The following is a 19,517-nucleotide window of genomic DNA, read 5'->3' as shown; positions in this document are numbered from 1 at the left end:
TTTGACAATACTGGTTTCTTATTTTGGTCATTTTCACATTTTTCATTCTTCACATTACCACAAAAGATAGAAGGACAAATAAGGTCCAACAACAAAAATAAAAATAAATAAATAGACTTATAATGCTACTCTTCTGTGGTAAGAGACAGGTAAGACCTGCGGAGGCAGTGATATCCGCAGCATCTAGTGCCATATTGACACAACGCCGTCATGTGGAGTACTGGGGATCTTCTGTAACAGGACGTACCCAGCCATATGCTCAGGGAGACATGTTACCACGAGTAGATAATACTCGACATGTGATAAACAAATCATCTAGCACAGCTGCAAGCCTTACTGGAAATCACTTGGGTATTGCATATGATTGTAGCAATATTTTTTCTGTAGAAGGGTACAGTCAAGTGGAAAAAGAATATTACCAGCCATTGCGTGGAATATCACGGTATAAAGTGGAACCTTTTCCTGAAGGTGATGGTCCAAGAACTCGAAAATTGATGGAACAATTGGAGTTAGATTTAAATGTTGGTCTTGATGCCGCCTGGTGGGGAGCTGTTCTTAAAGATTTCCCTTCATTAAAAACACCATGTACCCCAGAATTTAAAGAAGAATTTGCACGATTCTACAAGAGTGCTTTTTCAGTAGCACATGATGAAGAGGCTGTAACTGCTCTAGCAGTGCCCTTTGTACGTCGGCAAATGCAAGAGCATTTCATCAGTTTCCCTATGTTTTGGCGCATAGCAGAAAAACTAGCAGATGCTTTAGGGAAGTCATCTGGGGTTCAACACCATGAAAAGCGAATCTCTCGTATTGCGGTAGAGCGGGTAACGAAGATAGCACTTAATACCATTGCGGATGAACCATGGGCACATCAAGATACCACTAGTCCTTTGCTTTTCGATGTATCAAACTTTCGGGCGTGGCACGAGGCTGGTAACTGGTAGTAGTGGGTAGTGACATTAGTATCTAAGATGATAGATAGATAGGTATAGCCAAAACAAAAACAAAAAACAGACAATGGGGAAAAAAGGGTATATGTGTCTGTGGGGAGAAAAAAAAAAAGGGTGAAGGGTAAAAGGTACTTATCGGGTTATTATGATAATGATAGAAAAGTATTAGTAGCGTCGGTTCACTTTTTGTTTTAGTGAGTTAATTAAGTGTTTTCAGTGGAAGAGTATTGTCGATGGTCTAATTTTTTTTTTCTACTTCCATCGGTAATGAAGCTCTGATGTCTCCCAATTACTGGTATGGGAATGAAAAGTGTGTTTTACGCATGTACCTCTTTGTGTATTTGTATCTTATTACACATATGCAGTATCTCGTTGATTAGAGACAAAAAAAGAACTGGAAGAAGTGTAAAACTACCAATAGTCGCAGAAAATTTGGTATTGTGACTCCGCAAGACGAAAAAAATAAAACTAAATATTTCTATCCATAACTATCGAGCGAATTTTTTTTTCTTTTTGTTTTAATTCTCATTGCAAATTTATATTCTTTTCCCCCTTTTTTAAAAGAAAAAGATAGAACAATTCTTCTGATATTGTAAGGAAGAAGAACAAACAAACAAAGAAAAAAGAAAAAAAAGGCACACTTTGGGGAGATTGAATGAACACACGTGGTCGAGGGGCTGTGACATTTCGTAGTGGACGAGCGGGTCGCAGTGGTGGAAGTCCTGTTCTCTCAGCCACGACACGTGGAAGAGGCGGTGGTGCCGGATTTGGCCGTGGACAAAGTCGTGGACGTGGTGGACATTCATTTCGCGGTAGTGGTGCTGTTGCTGCTGGGTTTACGAGGCGATCTGTTAAGTCAGTAGATGATGATGAAAATAATAATAATAATAATAATAATAATAATAATAATAATAATAATAATAATAATAATGTGGTAACTTCAGCGGATACTACGCATGCCACATTTGGTAAGCAATCTTCAGCCCAACAACAACAACAACAACAACGCCGTGTTGTCACAACGGTAACAGAGAACGGTACAGAACTCCCTAAAAAACTCAATAATAAGGTATTTATTGATGGTTTACCGTACGAAAATAAAACGGGTGAGGGTTCAAGTGTAGAAGATGAATTAATGCAGTTTGCCACTGCTTGGAGAGTTGGTAAACCCATTCGTCTTATCAAAAAAGATGGTCAGGGATTCGGATTTTTGGTTTTCTTCTCACCACACAGCGTTGATGTGGCAGTACGTGTTCTAAATGGACGTAAGTTTCTCGGCCGTACACTGCGTGTGGCACTGCCTAAGGAGAAGAATGGAACCATGGATTCGGTGGACCACAATGGAGATGCAGATGGAAAGGGTAGTTATTCCCGTCAGGTGCTTCTCTCAGACTTGGCGAAGATTGCACAACCAGAGATAATTCGAGAGATTCTCAGAGATGTGGCACCACAACTAGAGAAACGATTGGAATCGGTGAAGTTGACATCAAATAACCGAAAGGCATTCCTTACATTCATGTCTAGTGAAGACGTGGAACCAGCAGTTCGGTTTCTTGACGGTTTGTCCATGCTGGGCCGCCGCATTGCCGCATCGCCTGCAGCAGCCCCAGGCACATTACCGTACTCAAAACGACCAAGCCGAAACATACCACTTACTCAGCGTGATGCCGAGGGAACAATAACTGCAACCACAGGCAGTAGCGATCACAATAACAATGATGATGGTGAGAATGATGAGGTACCTGTGGTACCGTTGGGAATGGAAGCACCACCACCACCCACACGACAGGCCGTGAAGCGCACAGAGCAAACAACGCGTAAAGAAGGAAAACCAAGTAACGTGACTGGTGTAACAGAAAAGTACAATCTGCTGGATAATGGTCCGGCGGAGGTGTTCATTGGTAATCTTGGGGACGAGGTAACAGAGGCACAGCTCCGCAGCCATTTCTCAGTATGTGGGAAAATCACAGAATGTGAGATTATGGTGAATAAAAGTACACGTCTTCCTACAGGAATCGCACGGATTGTTTTTGCACTCCCTGCGTATGCAGCTTATGCACAGAAACATCTCCATGGATCACGTCTGCATGGTCATATACTTCGTGTGGACCGTGGTGAAGAACCAAGTGCGCCGCTGATGTCAGAGTTAGCACCAAACGAAGAAGAAGAAATTGACGAGGATGCCTATATGGAGCACTACGGTGTAAAAGATAAGGCCGCATACTTCAAAGGAACTTCACTTGAGGAGGGACGTAAAGGCAAAGTCAAGGGTAAGGCTAAGAGCAAGGACGAGAACAAGATCAACGGTGACAGCAGTAACAGCAACAGTAACAGTAAAAATAACAACAGTAAACGTGTAAGAGAGACCGTGGTAGATAGCACAGAGAATAAGAAAAATAAGAAGGACAAGACAGGGGACTTTGTGGTCTCTGCTTCATTTCCAGCAAGTGCTGCCTTTGATGATGATGATGATGAGGAAGAGCACTTCCATGATGTGGAAGAGGTAGACGTGCCAGTAAAGTCTACTGTGGCGCGGCGCGGTGCAAAGAAGGGCAAAACAGCTGGACCAATGAAGCAGAAGGTGAAGCGGAGAACAAAGGCTAAGAAATCATCTAAGTGAAGAGATCCCAAAATTTCTCTCACTATGATTTCTCTTTATTTGTTCTTTCCTTCCTTCCTTCCTTACCCCAGCAATCGTCAACTCACCATGCGGCGGGAGACGTTAAAACTACATTTTATTCGGTGTGTTTAATGGAAGAAGTATGATTCGTGTAAAATTAAAAGAAGAAAATACAATATATAGTATAACCAAAAAAAAAAAACCGAATGCAAAAAAAAAAAAACCAAAGGAAAACAAAAGAAAGAAAAACATGTGAATATATTTCGCCACGTTTTGGTTTCCTAGTTAATTCTAATTATAAGAATTTGTATTTCGTTTAACACGAAATGTTATTTTTTTTTCTTTATTTTTCTCTTGTTTTCCGTTTTTATTTATCCTACAGGAAGGGAAGTTCTATAGTGGTGGAGGTGGTGGGATTGCTGGGGTTGGTGTGTTAGCGCTTGTAGAGTATAGATACTGTTAACAGCAGTTTTAAGTGGAGTATACTGTTATTATTATTATTATTATTATTATTATTATTATTATTATTATTATTATTATTTTATTATTTTTTGATTGTAAATAACATTAGTTTCTGAATGCCACCAGTAACGGGTCGTCCTATTGGCAAAGCCCCACGTCCGCACCCCATTATCCGACGTACCCGAAGTTGGCGGGGCATCATGCAGGTTCGCTTTAACGACACACGTGCAGATCGAAACAAGATCGTTCAGCAAGCCTTTTTTTGGGCCCCAATGAGAATATTTGGAATTTGTTTTGTGACAACGACGGTAATGTACTTTACATTGGGTCATGATCGATTTATGCACACTTTGTTTGGGTATGAGTCTGAGATGAACTATGAAGCTCGTGTAAACCCTGGGGCGAGTGCCATTTTTTCTGAAACATTGTTAGACAAGGATCGCGCCTGGAAATCACCTGTGAGGGATTTAGAAAAACCACTACACCCGATTCGACAGTTTGATCTACTGCGTGATCCAAAATCTACATAGATATGGCACCTCATGCGCACACACACACACAAACACAAACAAGTGGCAAAACACAACACCAAAATACATACATTTGCCTCTCTTTTCCTATTATCGTTTTTGCGGCACCATGTGATTGGCCACACTTTTGTGCAAATGATGTATACCCGAGTAAAAGGGATAAAAAAAAAGATGGAAAGAGAAAAAAAGAAAGAAAGAAATAAAACAACACAACCTAAAACTATATCATGGAACATTTTTTTATGTTTAATTTTTGTTTCTTTTTCTATTGTCCTTTATTATTTTAAAGCTTAAGGAACCCTGGCGTTATTATAGTACGCAGGGTAAAGTAATTTCTACAAAACAGTCACGATCTTACGCACAGATTCCCTATTTCTCTCTCTCCATCCACGTATTACTGAGTGAGAGAGACTGAGGAGAGTCAAAAACAAAGAAAAAGAAAATAAAAGAAAATAAATAAAAAAAGAAAGCACGTGAAACGGTGAAATCTAAATCGAGAGCGAGTTATCCAAGGCCACTACTACTAATATTCCTATTTCAATCATGACGGGACTCAGCGAGGATGAGGTGCGGGCGTCTCCGCTGTGGCAGCACATGAAGAAGGTCCTCCTGCATGTCGTGCAGCAGCATCCGAGCAGTGCGCTTGATGCGATCGTCCCCGCCTCCTTCACTGTCCAGACCGGCGGCGCCGTCCCCCCGCGCGCTTCCCCCGCGTACGCCGACCACCGCCCAAAGGTCGTCCACACCGTCCCGCCCGACGCGCTGGAGAACTTGCGGTGGGCGTCGAGTTTCGCCTCCGCCCTCGCCCCCCCGCGGCCCCGCCGGCCGGCCGTTGATGCGGAGGAGGTCGAGGCCCCGCCGGCCGACGAGGTGGAGGAGTTGGAGGCCCCGCCGGGCGAAGTGGGCGACGTGGTGGCCGAGCAGGCCGTTTTCAACGCCGTCGGCGAGGGACTGCAGCCGGAGGAGGCGTTTCGCGTCGTGGTGGGAATGAAACAACTCGTTCGGGGGGAACCGCTGGCGAGTGTGCGGTTCTGGGGAAAGTTCATCGGCAGCCGCGCAGACTACTACGTTGTGGAGGCAAAGATAGATCCAGAACGTCTACCAGAGGACGATGAGGACGCCGCAGGAGATAATGAGGATGAAGATGAGGATGAAGGGGCCGCACCCATCGAGAATGTCGCCAACGTCTTGTACGATCACGGCGCTAAAGCACACGCCGATACTGGAATAGAGCCGGCTGGAACTGGTCTTAATGAGTGGGTTTACTACGCCGCTCTTACATCAGATCCTACCCGCTGGACAAGATTACCGGATGTAACACCAAATCAAATTATTGCTGCCCGTCTTATTCGACGTGGCTTTACAGGAGATCTGGAGAGCTCCGTTGACACGCACCCACGTTTCCCAGGAAAGGAGATGAACTATTTACGAGCACAAATTGCTCGTATCAGTTGCACTTGTCGTGTGGCACCGCGTGATATGTACACAACAGAAGGAGCTGTACCAGAAGAAGAAGACGAAGATGGAAATCCGCTTCCTCCACCCCTTACTGTACCAGCCTATACCACACTACCACCACTTAACCCACAGGAAGTACCAGATGAAGAAGATACAGAGGCTATTGAACCAGTAAAGACCTGGTTTTATGGATACCGTGATGATGAATTACTACAAGGAAAATATTGGGTACACATTGCACCGACGCTTCTACGTACTGGACGAACTGTCGCTACGGAATCTGATACTACACAAGATGAAGGGGAAGGAGGAACGTCAGAATTTTATCACACTGAGAAAATTAATCCATTCTTATGTGAGGTCAGCCGAGACGAGCCCTTGAGATATACATGTCACAGTCGTAGTCAACTTCCCGCATGGAGCTTTCGCAAAGCTTTCCATGATGAGAGCAGTAAAACACGAACATATGTGGCTCGTTCAGGACTCTGGCCTGGTGCCTTTACTTATGCTGTGACGGTATTGGGCCAACCGGGGAGCCGCTACCAGAGTGTGTATATTGGTACAGGATTAAAGAATCTACAAGGTATCTGCTACGCACCAAAACTTCCACCTCGTTGTCTTGTTGAATATCCTGAGGCTGGTTTGCTGCTACAACGTGATGGAACAGTGGATGACGAATTGGAGTATGCACCACCACCGCCAAAACCGGAAGGCCTTGCCGACGAGGAGGAAGAAGAGGAAGATTAGAAATAGATGGACAAACAATGAGGGAATTAGATAGCATCACCTTTCCCTCCCTCCTTCCCCTCTTCTTGTTCTTTTTCCACTCTTTCTCCTCCTTTTTTTTCCTTCTACTTTTGTCATTGAATCTTTTTTTTCCCCCGCTGAGTAATGATGCGTTTTTTTTTGTTACTCTTGATGTTCTATAGCCATGAGAAGAGGAACTCACATTTTACAGAGGTACGTGTACACACACACACATACAAACAAAGGAACTCATACGCACATACGTATCTATATACATATTACCAAACGATGATAGAAAGGAATTAAAATGCATCAGGGGTGATGTGTACACAAATGTTTTAAATGTGTAGCCTCTTGAAGAAAGCATGAACCCCCCCAAAGAAAATAATCACATCAATATTCAGTATCATTCTATTGATGTAAAAGTTTTTGAGGTTTCTGTGAAACAACAATGTATTTCTTTTTGTTGTTTTTTTTTCTTTCCTATTTTATTTTGATTACACAAAGAAAAGAAAGTGCGTTTGACGTATACAAACGCATTTGTGGTAGCAAATTCACTCTACTACTCTCGTTAAGTATACCTAATAAAATTCTTAAAGGAAGAAAGGAAAGGAGAAAAAAAAAAGAATCGATGCACCCAAATTGCGATCTTCCACTGAGTCGCTCTCTACCCCTTGTTTGTATATGTTCACTATTCAGTTTCCTCTGTGGTGTTGGTATTGGCGCAAATGACCTAAGTGCTAACTTTGCCATGGTGGTTGGGAGTGGATCACTTAATATGCGTCAGGCAATTGTTTATTGTACATTTTTTGAACTATTGGGTGCTGCTTTTATGGGTGGACACGTTAGTGGAACTATCCGTAACGGTATTGTCGATCCCGTTTTGTTTAGTATGAACCGAGATATGGTGTTAATTGGTATGACCTGTGCGAGTTTCGCTGTGGCTCTCTGGTTGTACCTCTCAACTGTTTTTGGATTGCCTGTTTCTATCACTCACACTGTAGTAGGATCTATTCTTGGCTTTGCTATATCCTCCAGTGGATCCTTTGCATATGTACAACCGGTTGGTATTGTTAAGATTGTAATATCATGGCTTCTAGCACCTATTGCAGCCGGGGTTATTACAAGTATTATATTTTACCTTTTGCGAAAATATATTCTTAAGGTGAAGGGTGTATCATTTCAAAACGCATTATGGTCATTACCGTATTGTCTCGCCTTTTCCTTGATTATTGAACTCATGTTTCTCATGATTGAAAAACCACCTATTCTTGCTGTAACAGTTGCTCAGTTTATGCCTCTTTGGGTACAATATATACTTCTCTTACTGCTTATTATGGGAGTTTGTTTTTTCGCCTCTTCAGTGCTTTTCCCACGTCTTGCAGAGGAAGCACGAAAACAGAGTTCATTTGTGTGGGAATCGGATGTATTACGTACAGAAGTAGAAACACCTGCTGCTCATCCTGCGGCTAGTAATACTAATACTAATACTAATAATATGGATACTAGTGCGGTAAAAACAACAATGGATGATGCAGCAGTTGGAGAGGAACACCTGCGGTTTTCATTCGTTACACCCACAGAAGTTGCGACAACGGCAACACACGAAAATGTTTCAGAACGTACGGATGAGTTGTCATTGCAAAAAAGTATTTCAATAATACTACATGGAACCCGTGGATTTTTACAATCATCTATGGAGGCAACTGACTTGAATTTATTACAGCAACAGCATCGTGTTCGAACAGCACCAGTAGTACGTCGTTCGCCTTTACCAGAAAACTTACACGAGAGGGATGATCAGCGTGGTTTAACGGCATCTGTGTCAATGGCATCTACACTACTACCAACAACAACAGGAACAGGAACAGCAACAACAAAACCCATGACTTCCTATGGTACTCTAGAAGCGAAGAGGCATCTAAAGAAAGGAGAACCGACTTCACCAATGGAGGAGTCATCACCCAGTTTAATAGACTTATATGATGAGTTTGCAGAGCCAGATTGGGAAATGGATCATCCAATGCAACCCATACGTTTTGGTGGACTTCTCATTAAACCCTTTAATCCCCGAGCGGAGTATTTATACACCGCCTTGCAGGTGGTAGCGGGTAGTATGTCTAGCTTTGTCCACGGTGCTGTGGCTGGTGCGAATGCCACTGCCACCTTTGTTATTCTTTATCACGCCTTTGCTGTGGGGGAACTGCGAGAAGGTCCCCTCGACACCACATGGGCGGTACTTCCAGCGATGTTGGGCATTGCGATTGGCATGTTCACACTCGGATCACGCCTCATGCAGACCGTTGGGGTGGAGCTGGTGACTGTCACCCCGGCCCGCGGCTGGTGCATCCAAGTGGGCAGCACCCTCGTCACGATGCTCCTCACCGGCGTTGGGATTCCCGTTTCCCTCTCGCAGGCCCAAGTGGGGGCGGCGGTCGGGTGTGGTGCACTCGACGCCCGTGCGAAGGGAGTGGCGTGGGGAATTGTGGGAAAGATTGTGTGCGGCTGGGTCGTCACACTGGTGATTAGTGCGGTGACGACTGCGGTGGCTATGCAGCTGTTGGCCTCGGTCTACTGTGTGGACCAGAGTTAGTTAGTTGGTTAGAGGGAGAGGGAGAGCTATATATATATATATATATATATATATATATATATGGATGGTGTTTAATGAGGTTTGGTGTTTACGGGGATTGGTTTTTTCTTTGTTATTCCTTTTTTTTTTCTCGGGATGCAGACGATAACGTTTTTGTTGCTCGCATCAAACGTAAAATTCTATTATTATTCGCAATGGTATAAGAGACTCGGGAGGGGTTTATTTCCTCTTGGACGGCAAGAAAAAATGCAAAAAGAGGAATAATGAAAAAATCTAACTTATTATTATTATTATTATTATTATTATTATTATTATTATTATTATCATCGTTATTATTTTAATTTTTCCACTCAGATCACTTTCTTTCTCTTCTACAGTGTAGGTACGGAAAAGGATATTAGTGTATATTATATATATATATATATATATATATATATATAAACTCACAGAAAGAAGTTTTTTTTCTTTATTTGTGCTTCTTTTAGCTTCTGTAAATATCACCTTCACTCTATAGATATTATTTCTTTTTTCTTTCTTTTTTTATTTTCTTTACATTTCTCTCTTATTTACTTTCACTCTTCAGAATGTATCCTGCCCTGGGACACAGCTCATAATTTGCAGAAACAAGATAGAAAAGGACAAAACTAACAACACATCACATCAATACACAAAGACGCTGGTAAAAAGAGAGGAAGAAGAAAACAAAAAAAAACATTAATACATTGTTTTCTCTTCTTTTTAATTGAAAAAAAGGGAATACAAAGAAGAAGAAACAGACATTCTCCCCTTCACGTGCAGGAAAACACCCAACCGTACTTCTATTACGATTGATATTACTATGAAACCCACCACTCTTGTTTATAGTACTAATAATACTATTGTGGGAAATGGACCGCGCACACGTCTGCCGTTTCTCCGCAAAGTTGTGCAGAACGCCCTTCGACAGCCAAACACACACAACACCGCCAATCCATTTAAACCATATCCACTACTGCGATCCTCTGAGGAGAAGCAGCGGGTCAGTCAGGTGCTATACAAGGACCCACAGTGTATCGTGGTAAATGATGCATATCCCAAGTCTAAAGTGCACTGTCTTATCATGCCGCTGGATCTCTCGCTCGATTCACTTAATGCAATACGCACAGAACACATCCCACTAATGCAGCATCTCTTAAATGTGGCTGAACAATACGTGCAGTTTATGCGCCGCGGTGCATTAGCAAAGGGAAACGGCCCCCCCGCACTAAAAATGATGACCGGATTTCACTCCCTCCCCTCACTCCCACAGTTACACCTACACCTTATATCGATGGACTTTGAGACACCGTATATGAAGACAAGGAAACATTATAACAGTTTCGCCACGCCGTTCTTTCTCTCCGCAGATCGCGTGCTGGAGGATTTACAGCAAAACGGGTGTATTACACTTAACCGCAATGTGGCGGAGTTAAAACGGATGGAAGAACAGGAAACGAGTTGTCTGTGGTGTGGCCACGGTGAGAATAGAATACCACAACTGAAACTACACCTTCAAACATGTCCAAAAAGTCGAGCTGTTTTATCAACCAACACATCATCATCATCATTATCAAGTTAAGTATGCGCAGTAGATGGAAAACAAAAAAAGAAAGAAAAACAAGAGAAAGAAAACAGGTGGGGCTGGAAAAAAGAAAACGAAAAGAAAAATACGATGGAATTTTACGTTGTGACACTCAAAGAGGATTGGTATTTTGTGATTGATATTCTTCTTGTTTTTTTTCAGTGTTTTTGTTCTTCTTGGCAACTATTGCCTGGGGTTAATGTTCTTACTCTTGAGTCTAATTAATTAATTTTTTTCTGGGGTTTCGTCTTCTCTCTCTCTCTCTCTGTCAGAGAATCCATCCGTGTTATTTCTTTTTTTTTATTTTCTCTCAAAACGTTTCTATTATATATTTTTGTACTTTTTTTTTTCCAGAGATTTACTCTCACAAAAAAAAAAGGAAGGAACACGTGTGTGTGCGTCGGTGTTCCCTCCTTTTTTTTTCGTTCCATATTTCCTTCCTCTTTACTTACATTACCGCAAGCACACACACAGAGTGAGAGAGGGTTTGAATAGTGGGAGTGGAATATATACACGCAGAAATACTCATCTTTCTATATATATACCTATACCTATATATATAATACGTTGTGCTAAAGACACTCTTTATGCAGCCACAGAGTTCCGTGTTCCGACATCGTGCTCGTATGCATGAGTCTGCGGAAAAAGAAAACACACGCGGCGGTGTTATTAGTGAAGCCACAGAGGAGGAAAATGATGAACTCATGCGTGCACTATTGGGAGATGTGCGGGCAGTGCGGCGGCAGTTCACGGCAATGGGAACAGAAGTGCGACGGCACAATACACTGTTGGATAAATTAGACTCTGTGTTCGCCCGTACACGTTTACAGCTTGGACGTACACTGCGGCAGTTGGATGCTAGTGGTGTGACGAGTGTAAAACATATGTGGGTGTTGTTTATATTTGTTCTTGTTGTCTTTATGTTGATTTACGTGATGCTGAAACTTCGATGATGGGGGAATGTGTGTTCTGCGGGGTTTTGTATGATACGGATGTTTAATAATAATAATAATAATAATAATAATAATTCTCCTTGTGGGATATAGGCTGTTATTATTATTATTATTATTATTATTATTATTATTATTATTATTATTATTAAAGATAAGTAATCCCATTACTGGTTTTTTGGGATCCATGGAAGAAATTTTTTTCTTCTGCTTTCCACCCCCTTGTAATATTTCTCTCATTTGTTTGTTGATACTTTTTCTTTTTTTTTCTCTTTCTCTGCTTGTTTTTCTTTTTTCCCTTCTATTTGGTATATGACTAAAAGAAAATACCACCTGACGATATTCAATAAGAAAGATAATTTGGTAAAAAAAAACGAAGTAGGGAGTTTAATCGTAATTTCTATTAATAATTAAAATAATTTCACCAACTCAAGAACAACATTGTTATTAACATCGACAACTATACAAATAATAATAGTGGTAATATCAACATTAGAAAATAAAAAAACAACAACAAGATCAACTGAAAACAACAAGATAAAGAGAAAACAGGAAAAAAGAAGATAAGAACAATATTGATTTGGAAATACTCTATTTGTAAGAAAAAAAGAATCTATTTTTCGTTTATAATACAGAAAAAAAAAATAGCAGAAAAAATTTGATATTTTATTAAAAGGAAGCAAGGAGAAAAAAAAAGGCAAAGTCCGAAACAAAATAAAAAAAAATAGAAAAAAAATACTCTTAAACTAGCCTCCACCCTTTACTCAAAGCTCAAAGAAGAGTAAAATTCAAATAAAAAAAAAGTAAATAGGAAATATATATATATATATATATATATATATATATATATATATAGGAAAAAAGCGAACGTAAAATATAAAAATTTATCTACTTGTATCGGAATTATCCTACAAATGATATCTTCTTGGTGGGTTCAGTACCGAGCCTTCCTCTGGAAGATAGCCCTGCAGCGTCTGAGATCGCCAGGGACAACTCTAGCAGAGTTACTGCTGCCATGTGTCTTCACACTGCTGTTGGCATTGGGATTCTGGCAGTCCACCACGACACACGTACCGGCTACAGACTACAGTATGAAACCTCCAACGGATTTTTCAGCATTTCTACCAGCATTCTTTTGCAAGAACATGTCACACCCTCGACCATTTGGACGTACACTACCAATAGGACCTTGTATGCCACCATCGAACGCTACTGCGTGTTTTCCGTTTGTTCGTGATGGGGCACTCTGCGTGCGTGATAGAGAGCTTATGTCGAAAGTTATGTATGGTGTCTACTACGCGAAGGGTGGTGTTGTAGTACCTTCATTTGATGCCTATCTTGCATTATCGGCCTTCGCCACATATGAAGCTCGGAGAGTTAATCCTACATTTATGAGCCGTACTGGACAGGCAGGTCTTTCCCACTATGGTCATCTCTTGTTGGTTGGTGATGGTGGTAATGCCTCAGTTGCCGCACAGTTCGCAGATTATTGTGGTAAGGCAAGTGCTCTCTGTGATGAAGTGGTTTACAGAGATCATATATTTGCGTCAATGGAAGAAGCACAAAACTTTGCCAAAGAACACGACGGTGAAGTATGGGCTATTGCAGAATTACCTACACCTACTAAGGGTTCAAAGGGTAAGGGAAATATCTTTACTATTAGTATGAACTATACGGCAACCCCATGGACATTTGAGTCCAGCATGCCATTTACAAAGGGTCTTGGAGACAATAACTATATGTTGTACGTTACGAGCGGTTTCCTAACGTTACAGAACGCCATTCAACTTTTCTACGTACAACGTCAGTTCGCTGGTGGAAAACCACCTGGACCTCCTTCTGCTTTTCCAAGTGGATCTCCTGGTTCTCCAGCTGTAGGTGGTCCCTCTGGTATTTTTGAATACGTCAATCTCAATGGACCTGCACTATTACCTATGCCAACTACACCATATCAAAATAATGACTTTTATTCCAAATGGGCTTACTTTATGCCACTTATTGCTATGCTCGCCGCTCTTTTCCCAGTAGCAAAACTTGTGAGTTGGATCGTTGAAGAGAAGTCTCTTAGAATTCGTGAATCAATGCAAATTATGGGTCTTCGCTGGTCATGCATGGCCCTTGGATGGTTTACTTCAGCTTTTTTTACCGATGTAATCGCTTCTATTTTGGCGGCATTGGTTTTACGTTTTAGTTTCTTCAGCTATGTGGATTATGGAGTTTTATTCTTTGTATACTTTAGCTTTATGCAACAAAACAGCGCTCTCAGTCTGTTTTTAAGCTCCTTGTTTACTAATCCACGTATTGCTGGAGCGGTAGCAGCGTTAACTATTTTTGTTTGTTGCATGCCATATTATGCGGCTCCTAATGGTATGTCCCTTCCAAGACTTTTTTCGATAAGTCTTCTTCCTTGTGTAGCGTACGCTGAGGCTTTTAATCAACTTGCTACATACTCTTCACTTGAATACTCATATACATGGTCAAATACACGTGATAGTGATTTTTCAGTTGCCGTGGCCATTGGTTTAATGTGGGCATCAGCAGGTCTATTCCTTATATTGTGGATGTATTTGGATCAGGTACTACCATCTTCAATTGGTCGCTGTCGTCATCCGTTATTTTTTCTTCATCCAATTCTTAAATGTTTGGGTATTTGCAAGAGGAAGGAGAAGAGACCATCAGATGATTCTGAGCCGAGATCGCCTGATGGGGGAGCCGTAAAGGCTTTACCTCAACAACGTGCTCAATTATTAGATGTATCAGATGAACGTTTTCCAGCTTTATTTCGTAACCTTCGTAAAGTTTATGAAACAGGTGGTTTTATTGGATATATGTACAGTTTTATTACAGGATTACGCCGTGATGGTGACACCTGCGTGGCAGTAAAAGATGTTTCTTTTGCTCTAGAACGTGGGAAAGTGAATGTATTACTTGGACCAAATGGATCTGGTAAATCTTCTTTGATGGGTATGGTCACTGGTATGGTAAAGCCAACAAGAGGAGAAGTTTTTATTTGTGGTCACAATGCTGTTCATGAACTTAGTAAGTGTCATCAAGAGATTGGATATTGCCCACAAAGTGATATTGTATGGAATAAACTTACTGTGGAGCAACATCTTGCTTTCTATGCTCGATTGAAAAATGGAACAGAGTGGAATGTACAAGAGAGAGTGGGTAAAATGATCACTGCTTTACATCTTGAGGAAAAACGTAACACTTATGCTGAAGATCTTTCTGGTGGTCAACGACGACGTCTATGTGTTGCTGTTTCATTGATTGGAAACCCTAAAGTACTCTTCCTTGATGAACCAACAGCTGGGATGGATATGCGAGGACGAAAAGCTGTGTATGATGCAATTCAAAACGATCGTGATTCACGTGCGGTGATGATTTCAACACATTTATTAGATGAAGCCGATCGTGTAGGAGACCGAATTCTTCTTATGCAAAATGGTGAATTATGTGGTGCGGGATCATCCCTCTTCTTAAAGTCAAAAATGGGAGTTGGATATATTGTTACATGTGTAGTGGACGCATGCGAGTCTGAGAGTGAGGAGAATGTCTATATTAGTCGTCTTACAGAATTTGTACGTAATAAGGCATATCCTGGACATTATGCAGGTAATCCTAATGAATTACAGCGTATTCCACCAGAGTGTAAATTGTTGGGAATTGAACGTCGTGGTCGTGAGATATCTTTTAGATTCTCACTTTCTCTCCTCTCATCAGCAGGTAGAGTTATTATTCGTGGACTTGAGGAGAATCGGGAAGAACTTCATCTTCGTAGCATTGGTTTAAGTCTTACAACGCTACAGGATGTCTTGGACTCTGTCTTGGAAGGAGAACAAAAAGAAGACGGAAAATTCAAAGAACCAAGGACATTACAAACTTCATCTGGACGTAATGAAACGCAACAAGGAATTTCTATTCAATTAGATGGAAATAAAGTACGGGAGCCATTCCTTGGTTCTCCTATCGCCGGTGTTGATGGTGTCTTTATGAGAGGTGATGGTAATGATTATGATTATAATAGTGGTAACGTTGATGTGGGATATTCTGAAGATGATGATGATCAACATTACCCGGGAAGACACTCATGCTCATTTTTCCGACATTTTGCTGCTCTCTTTATGAAACGTGTACACTATGGCAAACGTGACGTACGTCTACTCGTTTTTCAGGTATTACTACCTATTCTTTTTCTTGGAGTTGCACTCCTAATTGATCTTATAAATCCACCAAATCAACCTGCACTTGTACTGGACGCCTCACTTAACCCTGGGTATGATAGTAAACCATATTCACAGGTTACATGGACGGCTTCCTCTCAACTTCCAGATGTATTCAATGTGAGCAAAAGTGATATGACCAAAGCCTTTGGACCATACTATACCCAAGTAAAGGTTCCATGTGATCTGGATAATTGCAGCACTCCACTTTCAAGTTCTATGATTCCTGATTTGATGAAGCATACGGCACCTCGTCACGTTGCTGTATCACTAACCAACAAGATAGGAACTGGAGGTCGTCCTTCTGCTGTTATTATGCACAATGTTTCATATTCACATGCGGCTGGACAAAGTCTTAACGTATTATACAACGTCGTCAATCACCATTTATTTGGTGAAGATTTCATGATGACAGCACGAAATCAACCAATGCCTATGGGACCTACAGAAGAAAAAATGGTGGGAGCTTTACGTCGTGTAATTTGTGGCATCTTTATTCTTCTTCCATTCACATTTATTCCCAGTAATACTGTCAGTTTTATGGTTCGGGAAAATCAGAGTGGTTCTCGTCATCTTCAATGGCTTGCCGGTGCCAACTTTTTTGCTTTCTGGTTAAGTTCTATGGTGTTTGACTTTTGTTGCTTCCTTTTTACAGAGGCTCTTGCAATGGCGATATTTGTTATTTTTAAGCGGACAGAATTTATTGGTAATGCTCAAACTGTATGGGCCACTCTAGCACTATTTTCGAGCTTTGGATTAAGTTCTATTCCTTTCAGTTACGTTATCAGCTTCTTCTTTAGCTCTTCATTTGTTGCCCAGAATGTTGTGCTCATTGCCAATTTTGTTTTCGGTTTCTTGTGGGTAATGGGAGAACAGATCATTGGTGCAGTCCCTAGTTTGGAAAAATTTATGCTATACACAACCTACATTCTCCGGGCTATTCCTTCTGTCTCATTTGGCGAAGGTATGTTTACGCTCTCCGGTGTTGAGTTGGGTAACCTGTTTGTGCCGGATCGTGAGCGTCCCAGCCTCTTCAACTTATTAACCTTTGTAGATGGAAAGTTCAAGGGTGGTATTGGAACAGGACTTATTTATATGGGATGCACCTTTGTTGTCTCACTGCTGGTTCTTGTGATTCTTGAGTACGCTCGCGTGCAGCGCTTCCACTGGTTCTTCTCCCGCCTCTTCTGCTGCCGCTCTCGCGAACCCCAGACAGACGACTTTGATAGTGTGAATGTCAACGATGACGTTGATAACACGAATAATAATGCGGATGAAATGCTCTTGCGGTCTGTGAAGCGTGAGACGGCGGAGGTCTGCGCCCACCCGACTGGGCGGCCAGAGGATGCCATCACACTGCGGCGGGTGACGAAGCGCTACAGCCACGCCAGGAGTGGAGCGAAACACACCAAACCCAATAACAACAATAACAATAACACTAACGGCGAGGTGGAGGAACAGCAGTGGTCGGGGGCGGCGCTCTCGGACTTCACGCTCGGCGTCCACCGCGGGGAGATCATGGCGCTGCTCGGCCTCAACGGCGCCGGGAAGTCGACGGCCGTCGGGGTCCTCGCGGGCTCCGTCGTCCCCACCGCCGGCGAGGCGTTCATCAACCACCACTCCGTCATGCGGTCCGCCTCCCGCCGCTTCGTCGGCTACTGCCCGCAGAAGGACGCCCTGCTCGACAACCTCTCCCCCCGCGAGCACCTCACCCTCTACGCCAAACTGCGGGGCGCCAGCCCCGCGTACATCAAGCGGGAAATCCCACGACTCCTGCACGCACTGGGGTTGGCAGACAAACACAACCGTCCAGCGTACGCACTGAGCGGCGGTAATAAGCGACGACTCGCCCTCGCCATGGCGTTGGTGGGAGGCACCACTAGTGTGCTGCTCGACGAGCCCACGGCCGGTATGGACGCGGTGGCACGGCGGCAAATGTGTGCCGTGGTGCGACGACTCACAAAGAATAAATCGGTCATTCTCACGACACACTTGTTAGATGAGAGTGAGGCTCTCGCAGACCGTGTGGCGTTTATGGCAAGAGGAAAACTACGCTGCGTGGGTACACCACAGGAACTAAAGACATTCTTCACAGATGACGCCGTATATACCGTGCGGGTCGTCTTTGCTGGTGCCGACGACACACAGAACACCGTTAACAGTCTCTTAACAGAGTCTCTCTGTAAGTACTTCCGAACATTTGATGGTGAGGATGCTGGGGGAGATTGTACTCTGGAGAGTGTTGTCGGTCGCACTGTAACATTGTTGGTGCGTCGCAGCCTGTCAAGTATTTGCTCTATCACAACCGCAATCCGTGAAGGCGCCCTCGAGGGATTACCACCGGTGGTTCAGGTGAGCGCGTCACAGCCAACATTGGAGGATATTCTATTGAGAGATTGATGTAATAAAAGGAGCCACCGCTACTATAACAGAAGCAAAGTTTACTACCATTACCGTTATAACTACACTATTACCGCTTCCACTCCTGACACCATTGTCAAGGGGCAGAAATGAAGAGAAGGAAACAAAGTATGACTCCAGTTTTCTTTTTGCAAGGAAGCTTATGAGAGGGGCGAAGTACGTAAATACGGTGAGGTAAGCCAAATTATTCTGGTGAAAGAAAATGTAAGCCAACAAGGAAGAAAGAAGATGGAGAAAAAAAGGAGCGGGAGTAAACGAGAAAGAAAAAGCTATGCAAGAACTTACATGATTCTACGCAAATGACCAAGAGAAAAGGAAATAATAATAAAAAGGAAAAGAAAGAGAAAGAAATGCGAGATACCAAGAGGAATCAACACTGATGGATAGGAACAAGGTTCCTATTGCAAAAAAAAAAAAAAGGGGGGGGGGGGGGAGACAAAGAGTAAGCAATAAACGAGGTATGGGGTAAAAACGAAAACAAATCCACTTCATCTGTTTCTTTAATTATATGCGTGTATAGGTGTATATATTAGGGCTGTGCAAATACAGCACCTCGAAGTCACAGGTACAAGAATGGAAAATACCACTTAGGGAAAAGAGTTGTAAGCGGAAGAGAAGAAGAAGGGTAATTATATTTCTCAAGAAAAAAGTAAAACAAGAAAAAAATGTCGAAGAAGTAATGAAAGGGATGGGGCTAAAATAGGGTGAGAACAAGCAAATTGGGGATCTTTAAATACGGAAATATATTGAATTATGCTTTTACTTGTGCTTCCACTGTAATATTGTTATGCTTAAATTTATCTTGCACCTTAATTCTACTAACTTCTTTTTTTACGTTCCCTTTTTCTTCTTTTGCAAAAAAAAAAAGAATAAGGATTTCAATAAACCACCAAACTTCGCCACATCACAGAGTGCACCAAAAACAAAGTAAGTATTAAGAAAGAACGAAAGAAAAAAAACCCA

General features: G+C 42.2%; 8 protein-coding genes across 8 annotated transcripts; all 8 read left to right on the top strand.

Moving 5' to 3' along the window:
• Positions 1 to 122: 122 nt before the first annotated feature.
• Positions 123 to 941, top strand: LSM04_005299 (uncharacterized protein; the record flags this gene model as incomplete). The annotated part of the gene is made up of 1 exon (XM_067336047.1): positions 123 to 941. The coding sequence occupies one exon, from the start codon at positions 123 to 125 to the stop codon at positions 939 to 941; it is 819 nt and encodes a 272-aa protein (XP_067192570.1).
• A 661-nt stretch (positions 942 to 1,602) lies between these two features.
• LSM04_007938 (RNA recognition motif domain) lies at positions 1,603 to 3,567 on the top strand (the record flags this gene model as incomplete). The annotated part of the gene is made up of 1 exon (XM_067336046.1): positions 1,603 to 3,567. The coding sequence occupies one exon, from the start codon at positions 1,603 to 1,605 to the stop codon at positions 3,565 to 3,567; it is 1,965 nt and encodes a 654-aa protein (XP_067192718.1).
• A 578-nt stretch (positions 3,568 to 4,145) lies between these two features.
• On the top strand, positions 4,146 to 4,559 carry LSM04_009610 (uncharacterized protein; the record flags this gene model as incomplete). The annotated part of the gene is made up of 1 exon (XM_067336045.1): positions 4,146 to 4,559. One exon carries the CDS (start codon positions 4,146 to 4,148, stop codon positions 4,557 to 4,559), a length of 414 nt encoding a protein of 137 aa, XP_067192801.1.
• A 543-nt stretch (positions 4,560 to 5,102) lies between these two features.
• On the top strand, positions 5,103 to 6,764 carry LSM04_007347 (Radial spokehead-like protein; the record flags this gene model as incomplete). Its single annotated transcript, XM_067336044.1, has 1 exon — positions 5,103 to 6,764. One exon carries the CDS (start codon positions 5,103 to 5,105, stop codon positions 6,762 to 6,764), a length of 1,662 nt encoding a protein of 553 aa, XP_067192689.1.
• A 631-nt stretch (positions 6,765 to 7,395) lies between these two features.
• On the top strand, positions 7,396 to 9,357 carry LSM04_008666 (Phosphate transporter; the record flags this gene model as incomplete). Its single annotated transcript, XM_067336042.1, has 1 exon — positions 7,396 to 9,357. One exon carries the CDS (start codon positions 7,396 to 7,398, stop codon positions 9,355 to 9,357), a length of 1,962 nt encoding a protein of 653 aa, XP_067192756.1.
• An 838-nt stretch (positions 9,358 to 10,195) lies between these two features.
• On the top strand, positions 10,196 to 10,954 carry LSM04_007221 (Aprataxin; the record flags this gene model as incomplete). The annotated part of the gene is made up of 1 exon (XM_067336041.1): positions 10,196 to 10,954. The coding sequence occupies one exon, from the start codon at positions 10,196 to 10,198 to the stop codon at positions 10,952 to 10,954; it is 759 nt and encodes a 252-aa protein (XP_067192679.1).
• Positions 10,955 to 11,544: 590 nt separating this feature from the next.
• On the top strand, positions 11,545 to 11,910 carry LSM04_003385 (uncharacterized protein; the record flags this gene model as incomplete). The annotated part of the gene is made up of 1 exon (XM_067336040.1): positions 11,545 to 11,910. The coding sequence occupies one exon, from the start codon at positions 11,545 to 11,547 to the stop codon at positions 11,908 to 11,910; it is 366 nt and encodes a 121-aa protein (XP_067192479.1).
• A 911-nt stretch (positions 11,911 to 12,821) lies between these two features.
• Positions 12,822 to 18,533, top strand: LSM04_000214 (uncharacterized protein; the record flags this gene model as incomplete). Its single annotated transcript, XM_067336039.1, has 1 exon — positions 12,822 to 18,533. The coding sequence occupies one exon, from the start codon at positions 12,822 to 12,824 to the stop codon at positions 18,531 to 18,533; it is 5,712 nt and encodes a 1,903-aa protein (XP_067192283.1).
• Between the last annotated feature and the right edge of the window lie 984 nt (positions 18,534 to 19,517).

This window comes from Trypanosoma melophagium (genome assembly GCF_022059095.1).
Source record: "Trypanosoma melophagium isolate St. Kilda chromosome Unknown ctg2segment0, whole genome shotgun sequence".
NCBI lineage: Eukaryota > Euglenozoa > Kinetoplastea > Trypanosomatida > Trypanosomatidae > Trypanosoma > Trypanosoma melophagium.
Note: the sequence above shows the minus strand (reverse complement) of the source record. Positions and strands in the feature narration are given on the sequence as shown.